General features: G+C 36.4%; 1 protein-coding gene across 1 annotated transcript in view; it reads right to left on the bottom strand.

Moving 5' to 3' along the window:
- LOC107744944 (ankyrin repeat and sterile alpha motif domain-containing protein 1B-like) overlaps positions 1–14,297 on the bottom strand; it is a 145,833-nt gene that overhangs the window by 29,662 nt on the left and 101,874 nt on the right. The window contains exons 15-16 of the mRNA XM_016558773.1: positions 10,797–10,895; positions 9,027–9,179 (exon numbers count right to left, since the gene is read on the bottom strand). Of these exons, the coding sequence (XP_016414259.1) occupies positions 9,027–9,179; positions 10,797–10,895 (252 nt within the window). The remainder of the gene's footprint in view (positions 1–9,026; positions 9,180–10,796; positions 10,896–14,297) is intronic.

The following is a 14,297-nucleotide window of genomic DNA, read 5'->3' on the forward strand; positions in this document are numbered from 1 at the left end:
GAGCCCTTGCGAGGGTCCTGACCAGCTTTGACAAGCCGCCTGAAAACTCTGGCTCTCTTATAGAGCATAAAAGCTCAAACCTGCATGCATATTTCTGTGGCAGCTACGAGAATTACAAATTTTTTTCCCACACTCTTTTCTCTCTAGTCTCCTCACGCTATCAAACGGCAGAGGTTTGTACTCCAGCAACAACGGTCTGTGTCTGAACACGTCACTCTCCTTCTCCTTCTCCTCCTCCTCCTCGTTCGTGCTGTCCGCCTGGTTACTATGGATACCCTGCTCCCATCCAGCGAGGAGCCGCCACGTTCGCGTGCCGTAGCAGGAGTGCAGCGCAGGTGACCGTTTCCTCAGTTCGTGAAGCAGCGCTAGTGTGAGACGGGAGACTGAAGGTCCTTAACTCACTCTCTGCTTTCTCCGTCTCACTCTCCCGTATCCGTTTCCCCTCCCTCTCTCTCTCTCTCTCTCTCTCTCTCCGAAGCTTCATTGTTTAACTTGAGTTCCACAGCTCAGCTGCCACACACTGCAGTAAGATTGCAATACATTCATCCTGGTCTCATTTGTTCTTTGTTTCAAACACAACATCATCTTAAGCTTGGCTGACAACATTTCAGAGTTGGCTGTTGGGAAACATGACTGTCATCCAACAAACACCAACAGGACTAACAAGCTGATCCAACAAAACCCAACAAGCATTGAAGTTGCTGTTTGCAGCGTAACAAACACCAACAGGACTAACAAGCTGATCCAACAAAACCCAACAAGCATTGAAGTTGCTGTTTGCAGCGTAACAAACACCAACAGGACTAACAAGCTGATCCAACAAAACCCAACAAGCGTTGAAGTTGCTGTTTGCAGCGTGAAATAGCCTTAATTCAGCTGGCTTATGGTCGGTCTTACACCTTAAGGCTAGCAGACAAATACCAACATGACAGCCGACAGTTATGGCTCTCAACATTCAAAATGTGTGAGGGATATATGTACATGTAGGTTATATAAAGACGCCAGACAGAAATAGATCCTGCAGCAGCGCTCCTTTACTTGACTCACTAGCACAAAACAAATTTGTCAAACTGCATCAAAATGTGCAATGCAAAATATATCGATACCATATTAGTTATCAACCAATATTAGAGTTTTTTTTTGTTATTATTTATGGTATCAACCAATATCGGATATTTAATGCTCATTTTTTAATTTAGATTACCTTTACCTAGATTACTTTGCTTAGACTACCTCTAATGCTCACCTCAATTTAATCTTTAAAATACTAATAATTTAATAACACTAAAATATGATCTTTATCACATTTTAAATGAATACATTAAATGAACTATTTTTTTTATACTATTCATTGCAATGTTGTGATGGCAAAATTTACTGTTAGCATTAAATCAAGCATAACTTGAAAATATCTGTCATAGAGCATGAGCCTGAAGCGTGCTGAATTTTTACCAAAGATTGAAGCCGTCCACCAAAAGTGTGAAACAAATAAAATTCATGTTGTGAGCGTGAATGCACAAATTATGTACAAACACATTTGTGACAAATATACTATCATTCAAAAGTTTTGGGGCAGTAAAAATTTTGTTTTGAAAGAAATAAAATACTTTTATTCAGCAAAGATGCATTAAACTGATCAAAAGTGACAGTAAAAGCATTCATAATGTCTATTCATCAAAGAATGAACCACTGCACTGGTTTCCAAAAAATATATATTGCTGTTTTTAACATTGATAATAATAAGATATGCTTCATAAGCACAAAATCAGCATATTAGAATGAATTCTGGAGGATCATGTGACACTGAACACTGAAGTAATGGCTGCTGAAAATACAGCTTTGCATCACAGGAATAAATTATATTTTAAAATATAATATTATTTAAATTTTAATAATATTACACAATATGCACTTCTTTTAAAAACACTAATGTATTAAATAAAGTTAAATCTTACCAACCTCAAACATTTGAACAGTAGTTTAAAGCATAATATAAAGTCACCCAGTCATTATCACAAAATAAATCAGTTAATAAATCAAAAACTGTTTTGTCTCTGTTCTGATGCGATACCCTGATTACATGGCTAAAAAAGCGGTTGCCTTGGACAACGGTTGGTTATACAGTTTGGTGATATTTAAACAAAAATATTTGACTGTGAAATGACCAATCAGAATCCAGTATTCCACTGAGCCGTGTAATAAATACATTTTACTGTTTGAAATCCAAGCCTCCTCTATGAACGTCACGCTTAATCTATTTTTTATGAGGGTGCTTGATGGCCGTCCTTAAGAAACAGCCCTCTCACGGACCGCTGGGGCGGGAGGGGCCACTGGATCTTCTTGATACTCATCAGCAGAATCTGTACTGGGGGAATAATCTCAGCTCACCCCCACCACAAGAACAACACTCGCATGGTCATGGGCCAAAAATGTGTGTGCGTCAGTTCAACACATGAACCCACAGGTCTACCCACCCACACTCGTACATATACAACACACACACACACTTACATATACAGAACAGCCCTCAATGTGTCTTTTGGTGTTAAAGCAAATGTTTTATCACCGTTAAGGTGTGAGGGAGTGTAATACGGGTGCCAAAAGGAAAGAACAGATAGACAGAAAAAAAGGGGGAGACTGTGTGTGTGTGTTTGATGGGCCTGCTGTGTTAACGAAGGCAGTAGCCATCTGCTAGTGTAAGAAAAGACAATTTGCAATCTGTGCGTTTGGAGAGGTGACAGGAAGTAATGAAAACAGGAATGCAACACAAAGGACATGGAAATGCATTACAACACACACACACACACACACACACACACAGAGTCTGTGAATCGTAAATGTCGGACCACGCACACAAAGGATACATTCCCTTACGCACTTACTCACACACAAACACGTCAGTTTTGAATCATTTGTACTTCACGCAAGCTGTCTCTATGGTAACTAACGCTAGCAGTCATGGCAACTGGGTAACAGTTGTCAAAAAACGAGCTAAACTATTATTACGAGAAATGACTTCTGACCGCCTACCAACACGGCCCAAGGACTGCAAACATAAACCAGCGGCTGCCGAGAAACACAACTTGGCACAGCATGTGACATATGACATAAGTGCTATTTAAATACATTAAATGCAATGGTAACAATCAGAACTGCACTAAAAATACAAACCGTACAAGTCGTAAAATGTCATTTTAAGCATTTTATACGTTTCTGTCTTGTATCCAAAACCATAGCCACCACGGCTCAAAACAGACTTTTTTTTTTTTGGATAAAAAAAAAAATCATTTAAAATAGCTTTATCATAATATGAGCGTGCTTTAAAAAGCCACAGACTTGTGACTGCTCGGCCATGAGTGGCCAAATAATCCATTTGGTTCAAAACTATTCCAGGCTGGTTTGGACGCATTTCGTTTGGAGATTCAGCTCATGATGTTCAATCTAACTGATAAAGTCAATAAAATCAATAATTATGAAATAATGAATGTAATGTATGAATATGAACGTAAGAAAAGTAACATTAATATTTTAATAATAATAGAAATTATTAAACAAAATACATTTTATATAGATAGATAAATAAATAGACATACATTACATAATTGTAATACAAAATTCTAATTATAATGTAATTAAAATTAAACAAACATCATTAATGATTAATTTGGTCTGAGCTGTTATATTATAATATTTATATTTACATTTTTTGTTGTAATGTATAACACGAAGCTTTTCTATGAAATGCTGGCAAAATATTTGAATTCTTTATCCAATTAAACTCTAATCGAACAAATAAATTATTAATATGAGAAGATTAAAGGATTATTGCAAAACGAAAATCTATTCTCAAGTCCATTTTCATGAAAAAAAATATTTTTTTATATTTAAAAGATTTTTTTTTTGTTATTTCTTTACAGTGATGTTTGTATGTGTGCGAGAGAGCAATCATAGAGCTGCTTGGGAATGCAGACATGTTGAGCCCTGTTATGAATATTATCAGATGAATGCCTGTGGTAACCCTGAGGCCGGACACACACACACACACACACACGCACGCAAGCCTACCGCTCATTAATGTGGTGTATACGCACATATACAAGCACTTACACGCATGGAATGACGCTGTTGAGACATACAAGAGACCTACAAACTTGAAAGCTTTGACTACTGACATCAGCTGCCTTTGTTTAAAGAGGCTGTTTGTTTTACGTAAATGTCTCTGCTTGCTCACACTGAATTATTCTGCTTTTCCTTCGGGAGACAAAAACCTGTGTCAGAACTGTTCCGAATCAAAATACGGTCTTAATTATGCCATTTCTTAATATTCACAATGAAACTAGCGCTACTCACAAGTCACCGGCCTGTTCTGCCTTATTTTTGACATGTAAACTGAGAAAAAGAAAATTAAATGGTCAATTCTTCCAGCTGAAAGCCAATATAATTCATGCCAGGTCCATGTAAAAATAAATGTGTGATTAGAAAAAGAAAACGGGGCTGAAAGTGACATTACACAGTTTACACCGATACTCTCTGTAATATTACGTAATGTGTCCCACATAGCTTGCAAATCCAAGGTACCAAACATATATACTTCTATTGTTTCCATGCATTTATTTATTTTGTACATAGTATATGTATGATATTATTAACACCTAGTCAAAGCAAACCTTCATCACACCAATAAATATTTCAATTTTGAATTGTACATCTTGAAAAAAGAGTGATGGAGCCACCTAGTGAACAGTAGGTGTATTACAGCTTGAGAAACAGCTGCAAACATTTATGGCATTCATAAGGTGCTGAGAAGTGGGATTTTGGAATATAAGGAATAATGTCTCAGTCAATCCAAGAGTGAGATCAAGCTGATTCAGGTGACATATTGGATCATTAAGTGGACTTGCCTTGATTCAAATTTTATTCTTACTTAATATATGAATAGAATCAAACAATAGCAGTCAAATATGAGAGACAGTAAGCAAATAAATGTATAGTAATATGACAAATACCGTAATATTAAATATATAGCACATTATATGTAGATATTTAATAGCATTTAAAAGTTTGGAAAAATATTTTTCTAAAGAAATTAATACTTTTATTCAGCAAGGTTGCATTCAATTGTTCAAAAGTAACTGTTAAAGACATTATAATGTTACAAAAGATTTCTGTTTCAAATAAATGCTGTTCTTTTTTGAACTTTCTATTCATCAAAGAATCTTGAAAAAAATCTAAAACTAATCTAAAATATTACGCAGCACGACTGCTTTCAAAACTGGTGGTAAGAAATGTTTTACAAGCAACAAACAAGCATATTAGAAAGATTTGAAGGTTCATGTGACACCGAGCACTGAAAATTCAGGAATAACAGAAAACATTTATTTTAAATTGCGAGAATATTTCACGATATTCCGGTTTTCTTTTTTCAAATAAATGCAGCCTTGGTGAGCACAAGCAACTTCTTTTAAAAACCTATTAGGTGCATAATATGGTATAAAATTAACTTTGACCTTATTACGCCTTATTGGCTAATTGTGTTTATGAACAGCAATAACACACGTCTCGTCACTGTCTCGTCCAGCAGCCTCTGTATCTGTTGCCCTGAGCGTTTATGAGCTGATTTAATCTGGCCCACTCAGATGCTATTTCTCTCTCCCATTGCCCTCTTTCTCTCTTCTCCCCTGCCTCTCTTCACACTATCGCTTCTCAATCTCTGAACCAAACTACTTCTGCTGTGCTATCGGTCAGCATGTTTCATTTTAAGGATGACATTCTCTAGGAAACACGAAAACAAGGCAGTATTCTGTGTCTCTTTCTCTCCCTTCCTTGTCTTGGCTTCAGACGAGGGCACCGCTGTGTACTACACTGCATAAAGTGTCTTCCCTTTCACTCTGAGAGTCTCTCTCAGTCTCATTTACAGCAGAGAGTTCAGGACAGCGACCCGGGAGACAGAGGCTCTCTGTGATCTGTCTGTACCAAGGCTCATTAGAGGAAGTTCAGAACGTCCCATTCCGTGAACAGCTCAACCACTCACACACACACACAAAGTCAAAGAAGATCCCGCTCTGCATATCCAGCTGCAAGCCTGTGCTGGTGTTAAAGGGATAGTTTTTCATGCAATAATAAATGTTTTGCTTTAACTCACCTACATGTCGTTGCAAACCTGTATGACTTTCAATTTAACACAACAGGAGAAATTTTGAAGAATGTGCTGCCATTTAAGTGAATTGGGTTGCAGGCTATTTAAAAGTATCTATAAAGTGTATCAAGTCTTTTGAAGGTAGTATTCTGTGAGGAACAGAACAAAAGTTATTCACCAAAATTGTTTCTTTTCACTAGCTGGGCTTACATCCAAAGCTGCGAAGATTGGAATATCCCATAAAACATTTGCGAATAAAGCACAGTTTCCATCCAACGAGTCATAGAGAACAAAATTGTCACTTCCTCATAAACTGGCACTAAATATCACTAAGTAATGTATGAGAAGCCACTGAATATAATAATTTTCATATATAATAAACTCAGAGCGAGCAGACGAGCGCCTCAGAGCGAGCAGACGAGACACAATAAATGCAGTCATTGCTTTCGGAGGTGGATGCCTGCTGTTTGGGAACGCAGTCGTGTAAGACAGTTCCGGGAGGCAATTATACAGAAATACTTTGATGACAGACTTTACTCAGGCATTTCAGAATGACCATAACATTTCAGATGATGTGTAAAAAGAAACTTTTTTGATGCTCATCAAGTAAAAACAACAAGTCAAAAACCACCTCAAGCAAGCGTAAAAACGTTTTTGCAAATTAAGGGATTTTTTTCCCAGAAATTTTCAGAATGCGCATAAAAACAGGGTGATGGAAACATAGCCACTATCTACTTTTATTCTTAGATTTGACAAATACAATGTGACCAATCGCATATGGAAAATGGGTTATTTTAGTATTATTTATATACTATTTTAGCATTTATTTTTATATTGAATAAGCTTTTATTTTTATATTTTCATTTAAGGTTGTAAGTTTTATTAATTTTGTGCTTTTGTTATTTTTATAAATTTTTTTTTTTTTTTTCAATATTTTTTATTTAGTAAGATTTAATTTATTTTTTGTTTTAGTAAGTAAAGTACTTCGACTTATTTTATTTTAGTTCGTTTCTAATTTTAGTTTTATCTATCTAATATTTATATTTTATTTTATGTCATCTTTAGTTCAATTAATGAAAATTATTTTTAATAGTTTTAAATAACTCTGGTGGAAACGCAAATGAGATATGATAGTTTATCATCACACAAACCTATCATATGGCTTCAGAACTTTTGGAATATAGCGTACAATTCATACTGACCACTTCTATGAAAAACTTTTTTGTCCATTTAGGAGCTTGACAGCTGCAGTCTCCTTCCATGTCCATTATATGGAAGAGCAGCATGAACATTCTTCTAAACTTCTCTTTTTGTATTCCACAGAAGAAAGAAACAGGATTTGAACAACAGGGTGAGAAAATTATTTTTGAATGAACTTTCTTTAAAGACAGTTATTCACCATACGACCATCATAACATGTAAAGGTTCCTATATGCACAATCATGTTAAGCAAACATTCTGCCAACATCAGTTGTGTATTAAATGTGTGTGTGTTAATTAAACACTGAGCTGGAGGGAATGACGATGTTAACAACACACACACACACACACACACACACACCAAGGCATACTATGGTAGTGTTTCACCACAGTTGCATGGTCACAATGAGCATTGGCAAACACAAACAGAATACCTCCAACAACATTTTCTTGCTAAATTTATTCTATCAAAAGTATAAAAACACTCATTTTTCTCACTCTGGCTCTCTCTTGTGGCCAAACCATGTGTTAATTCCCACTGCAGCATTCTAGTTACTTTCCACAGCGAGTTACTTTCCACAGCGAGTGGGTGTGTGTGTATTTTTTTCGAGAGCTGAAGAAATCACATCCCACATTATTATATAATCTGCTCATTCCTTCTCTCTGTTTCTCTTTCTCTCCCTCGGCTGAAAGTGAGTGAAATTAGCATACATGAGGCTGTAATTAGAGACATTTAACACCATATCTGTTAAAGCAACACATCATGTGATCTCACTGTCATCAAACACGCCATTTAGTCTTCATCACACACTGGGGGAAAAAAAAATCCATTAAGCATTCACAATTTCTGATTTACCCACACGGGCTGCAGGAATAACTATTGGAGGACTTATGGAATTACAGGTAAAATATACCTTTATTTGGCTGATAAATACCTGAAAGCTCAAACGGTTGCATTAATATGAGTGTGCAGATATATGTTCTCCTGCAGAAATATTTCCCAAACGTGCAGGCTACAGTATAAAGTCTCAAAAAACAGATCAAGTTATCCTGAAATTTCTTCTGTTTAGTGTCATACCAGAGATGCCACTATTATATCTGTGGTTTCACTGCAGTCGAAAGCAAGACAGATCGGACAGGATTGTTTATCAAACAAATACAATTACAGGCAAGATTCAGAGCCAACCGAAACTCTATTACAACAAATCGGCCAATAGGATGTCAGAATGATTCAGGATGATGTTTCAACCTCTGGTTGTCTTTTCAAAGGCCCTCTAGCAAATCTTGTTTCAAAAGACAGCTTCATTCCAACAGAACCAACACATCAATAACAGAATATACGGCTAAACACTTGGGTCTGTATAAATACAGGGTTCACACATTCACATATCTTTTTATAAAAGATGTATACACACACATATATATATATATAAATCATTTTATAGAGAATACACTCAAAAAGAGTGATTTATAGCCAATAGAATATAATTATATTACATTATTAATACATTTATTTAAGATTTATTCACAATTTGCATGATTTTCCCCCATGTTTTATTTTATTTTATTCCCTAATATTTCCAGGTTTCCCTTGACTGTGACCCTTACAATCCAAACACAAATGAATCTTTTAGAACTGAATTTGGTCAGAACTTAGCAACAGACAGGAAGTGAGGTAAGCAGGACTTACATTAATGAGCTCGATCTCCCAGATCTTCTTGACCAGCTCCATGGAGGTGTAGCCGTTGATGAGGAAAGACTTGGTATAGTCTCCCAGCTCCAGAGACTCCAGCCATTCTGCCACTGAGGTGGGGTTATTTCCATCGTAACCAATGGGCCGAACCTTAAACATAGAAAAAAACTGTTAAACTACCACATCAGTAACAAAACCAGAGGCTGGATACAGTTGGGGTTTTGAATAAAGAGGACCAGCAACAGGAAATGTTGTTATTCTGTACTGGAAACCCCTGCTTGGACTGCTAGCATGAATTTCCATTCTGGTCCACATTGATTTGGCGCTGGTCTAGCCGGTAAATAGGGGGCAGACAAGCTAACAAAACAAAATTATGTGTTTTATTCCTAGGGAATCATTCCCATATTTACTGATAAAAGAATATATATTGAATACACAGCAAAAGGCCTTGGATAAAAGCATCTGCCAAATGCATAAATGTAAATGCAGACAGAGAGAAGCTATCAGCTAAAACAGAGCTTGAAAGCGCTGACTGCAGATGAAAAGTTGTGTTTTTCTCTTTTCATAGTGAGCCTTCATATCTCTTTCTCACACACATGCCATTTCCTGTCCATAATCTTAAAGTTAACTTCTTTTAAAGGAATAATTTTCAGTTTGAACCTAAAAATGAAAGTTCTGTCATCCTTTACTTTTCCATATAAAGTAACTTAGCTCCAATTGTAGCTCCAAAATGACAAAAGAAGCACCATAAAAGTGGAAAATTATAGTGAAAAGTGACTTTAATTGGGCCTATACAATAAGAGGACTTATTGTATATTGTGTGCAAGACATTTATGGTGCTTTTTTGTAGCCCAAATCCATGTTCACTTTTCTAATATGGAAAAGAGCAGCAAGAACATTCTTCAAAATATCTTTTTTTGTGTTCCACAGAAGAAAGTAAGTCATACAGGTTTGTAACAACTTGAGGATGAGTAAATCATGACTGATGAGAATTTTCATTTTCGGCTGAACTATCCCTTCAAATTTCACTTATGTTTGAACAAAAGCAGGTTTGCACATTAGTGTGTGTGTGTGCTATAGTATCTTATCACAACACAGCCACTCCCCTCTGCAGTGTCCTTTCAGAGATTGTGAAGGAGAAAGGGGAGTGCAAGGTTGTTTGGGACACAAGTGAGATTTATTTGATGTCAGGTCTCCTGCACATACACACACACTCAGTGCCAGAGGCTTTGCTGGATTACTCTAGAGGGGGTCTTAAATTGACTATTCTTGGGGGACGGTTCACCCTGGGAAGTGTATGTGATAAACGTGGATACCATGAAACCTCATTTAGTAATGAAATCCATGACACACACACATGTATCACATGCAGAATTTCAATGATCAGCACGTTTCGTTTCGTACAGATACTAATCATTACAGTGCTCTTCAGTTCAGTGTCTTTGTGTGTCACTGAAGTCAGTGATGCTCCCATCAGGATTGCCTGAGCGTAACTTATCAACCTTTTATGAGTGAGCCATTACATTTGTAATAACAGAGAAGTGAAGCCTGTGTATATCATCTTTAGAGCTTTACAGCCACTGGTAACTATTTGTTATTGATCAAAAGTTTTCATTGTTTTTCCATGGAAGAAAGAAAATCCTGAGGGAATGCTGAATTAAATTTTTTTTTATTACAAATTTGCTTCCAAATGCATTGTTAGCTGATATTTTTGGAGCTGAATGCACCCTGTGTGAGCCCTATTATGTCCCCGATGTCTGTACTCACCCTGGGCAGCAGGCGAATAGCCTGAAGAAGTCGCTGTCTGTGGGCAGAGTTTAAAATCCCGATCTCTAGCAGGTCCTGGTCCTCCACGACATTACTACCCTGCAGTAAAAAAAAAAAAAAAATCAAATCAATTGTACTACTATAAAGTATACATACAAACACAAACATGCATTATAATAATAATGGCCTTATTATTAAAAAATAAATAAATAAATAAATCAATTTGGACTACTTTGGAAATAGGTTCACTGCAACAATGACACCTGTTGAAGCAGTAAAAAAAAAAAATCAAATAAACTAAATAATAATAATAAATTTATGATAATCCATTATTATTATTATAACTATTACTATTATGCTTGGACAGAATCCATCTAGTTTACATGGACACATAATAAAAAAGGCATGAGACAATTTGCTCTAATTTAAAAAATTGCCCACTTCAGATCACATGAACAACCCAATCAGGAGATCCATAAGCTCATCAAACATTATTCAAATCAACAATCCACAACTTGATGTGCACAGGTGCAAGAAACACATGCTGTCTGTCTCTCTCTCTCTCTGTCTGTCTGTCTGTCTGTCTGTCACACACACACACACACACACACACACAGAGAGAGCTCTATTAAGCGACTGCTGCTTCATGCTGGGTTTCACCTTTAATGACCTTTTGGTAACTCCAATCAGACCAATCAACCTCCTATCCAACAGGGCCTTTTCCTAACAAACACGCACAAATGCAGATTCCCTCATAGGATTAATTTCCGCCATGTGATTCCCCCATCTACCAAAGAACAAAACACACATACAAAAAACACATGGAAACATAAAGTGAATGAAAACATACTGACAGATAACACACTCCATGATGTGTTTGTATCACTCCACAAAGCTGGATAACCTTGATGGGCCCACTCTCAAGTATAATTCACTTCTGAGCACCAGCTTCTGCTCCATTCAAAGCAACACATTCCAGACCGGAGTAATGGCATGCCGAGTAGTGTTAGATTGATTGCAGGTGTCCCAAAACATTACTAATCAGTCACAGCACAGACCTGCTGAAAGCACACTGCTTGCTGCACACTGCATACTGCCTGTTATTTTTTAATAGCACAGCATGCATTATGCAAAGATAAACGTTTGTAAGAATATTATCCTTCATTGCTGTCACATTACACTGCATGTTTAACTCAGAAAATAATACACATTTAATCCAAGCGTGTGTAAAAAATGTCTTAACTCTTAGCAGTTTGGTTGAATAATGGGTCAAGAAAAATATGTTTGAAATTACAGTTGATAATTCCAGTTCATTTGCAAAACAAAGGTCAAGTTGAGTCCATTACATTTTGAATATTCTCTGCTAATTCTTTTTTTGTTTTTTTTGGGCAAATGCAGTAGACAATCTGAATATTCAATGCATAATGAAATTTGGAAACTGCGCACAGTATACATACTGCATACAATGCAATTTTAGATTAAATATTTTTAACATAATTAAATGTATTTAACTCAATGCAATCATTCATTGTTTAGCCCTAAAAAGAGAAATAATCTGTGTTCTTATGAGTAATTGTCTGAATGTAGATGTGCTGCCTGAAAATTGTTTGTAAAACACAAAAATAGTTGTGCAAGCAATCCATTTACAAAGTCATAAAATCTGGGAACAAAAGAAGGGCGAGTAAGTGATGATACAATTTTCATTTTTGGATCAGGAAATCAGGCAATAGAAAACTGTGTGGCTTTGTGATGCCAAAACACACAGTAATCTGTGTAAAACTTCATATTTCTCAAAAATATATGAATTTATTTGTGATAAACTGTGACAAACTGCCACAACCCATTCTCATCAACCAGTCTGTCAATCACCACCAAACATTCTCTAAAAGATCTCCAAGTAGAGAAAACGTGTCTACAATAAAATGTCTTGAGGGTTGGATCAAATTTCTTTTAATATCAAAATGCAAAGTACTATAAAAATAATGCTACAGTGTGAATGTTCTAGCATTCAAACAGTGTGTAGGTGAAAGATATAACAGCGCATGAAAGAAACAAAAAGAATCTCAAACCCTCATAGCAAGTTCAGAGTAAGACAAATGACCAGCACCATGGCACTAAATTGTTCGTCTCAAATACCTGAAGTGAGGTACCGCTATCATCTCTCCGGCACTTAACTCTCTCTCAGGAAATGCTGTTGCCTGGCTCATTCAGACTAAATGCGTTGTTTAAATTTTTACTTTTAAAATGTCACATTGGTTCCAACAAAATGTTTCAGGCCAGTGCCATATCCATGCTCTTCCTAATACCGAGGGAACACGGCGACTACACATTGCAGTCTGTCTTATATATCAACTTTATTTGAAGAAAAAGAGAAGCAATAACGTTCAAAAAGAGAAACTTCACAAGCCCAACACATCAGAAGGCAGCAGCAGACCTCTATCTAATATTAATTGTATCTGAAGGCCTTTCAGAAGCTCCATCCTACAGAGACCAGATAAAAAGGGAATGTGTGTCTGTTTGGTTCATCCAGATGTCCCATTCATCCAGAGGAGATGCTTTTGCTAGAGGCATAAAATTACATAGTAATGAACTGCTGACTGGACTAAAACACTCATAGGTAATGGGTGCAATTTTTTTGGATGTTAAAACACTAATCCCAGTTTAATAAGACAACACTGGCTCAACTAATGCCGTGAGTTTGGGGCAGGACTATCTGTTTGACTGACCAATGGCAGATGTGGAAAGAGTTTGGGAGGCTTATTTGTAAACATTCATTATTTTTTTCTGTAAAAAAAAAAAAAAAAAACTGAAAAGGGAGCAAGGTTAGCGATTCCTAATACCTTTAGACGTGTTAACACACGTTTTCCACAGTATCGCAGGGTCAGTAAGATTTTCTATTAATGTTTTTAAAAGAAGACTATTATGTTCATCAGGGGTGCATTTATTTGATCAAAAATACAGCACTAATATTGTGATATATTATTACAAATTAAAATAATTGCTTTTCATTTTATTATATCTTAAAATGTAATTTATATCTGTGATGTCAAAGCTGAATTTTCAGCAGTCATTACCCCAGTCAGTGTTGAAAACAGTTGTGCATGATACTTTGATTGTTTGAGGAATAGAAAGTTCAAAAGAACAGCATTTATTTAAAGGGGTCATATGATGCGATTTCAATTTTTCCTTTCTCTTTGGAGTATTACAAGCTCTTGGTGCATAAAGAAGATCTGTAAAGTTGCAAAGGCTAAAGTCTCAAATCCAAAGAGATATTCTTTATAAAAGTTAAGAGTCAGCCACACCTACCTAAAACGGCTCGTTCTAACACGCCCCAACATACCTACATCGCTCTGTGGGAAGATTTGCATAACGCCGCCCAAATGTTCACACAAAGAAAGAAGGCCTAACTTTTATTCTCGCTGTAGTATTGTTGCCGCCGCCGCCATGTCGTGAAGGCGCTGTGTGATCAGAATGAGCTTTATTGCCAGGTATGTTTACACA

The sequence above is a fragment of the Sinocyclocheilus rhinocerous genome, unplaced genomic scaffold (genome assembly GCF_001515625.1).
Source record: "Sinocyclocheilus rhinocerous isolate Xijiao unplaced genomic scaffold, SAMN03320098_v1.1 scaffold258, whole genome shotgun sequence".
NCBI classification, from domain to species: Eukaryota; Metazoa; Chordata; class Actinopteri; order Cypriniformes; family Cyprinidae; genus Sinocyclocheilus; species Sinocyclocheilus rhinocerous.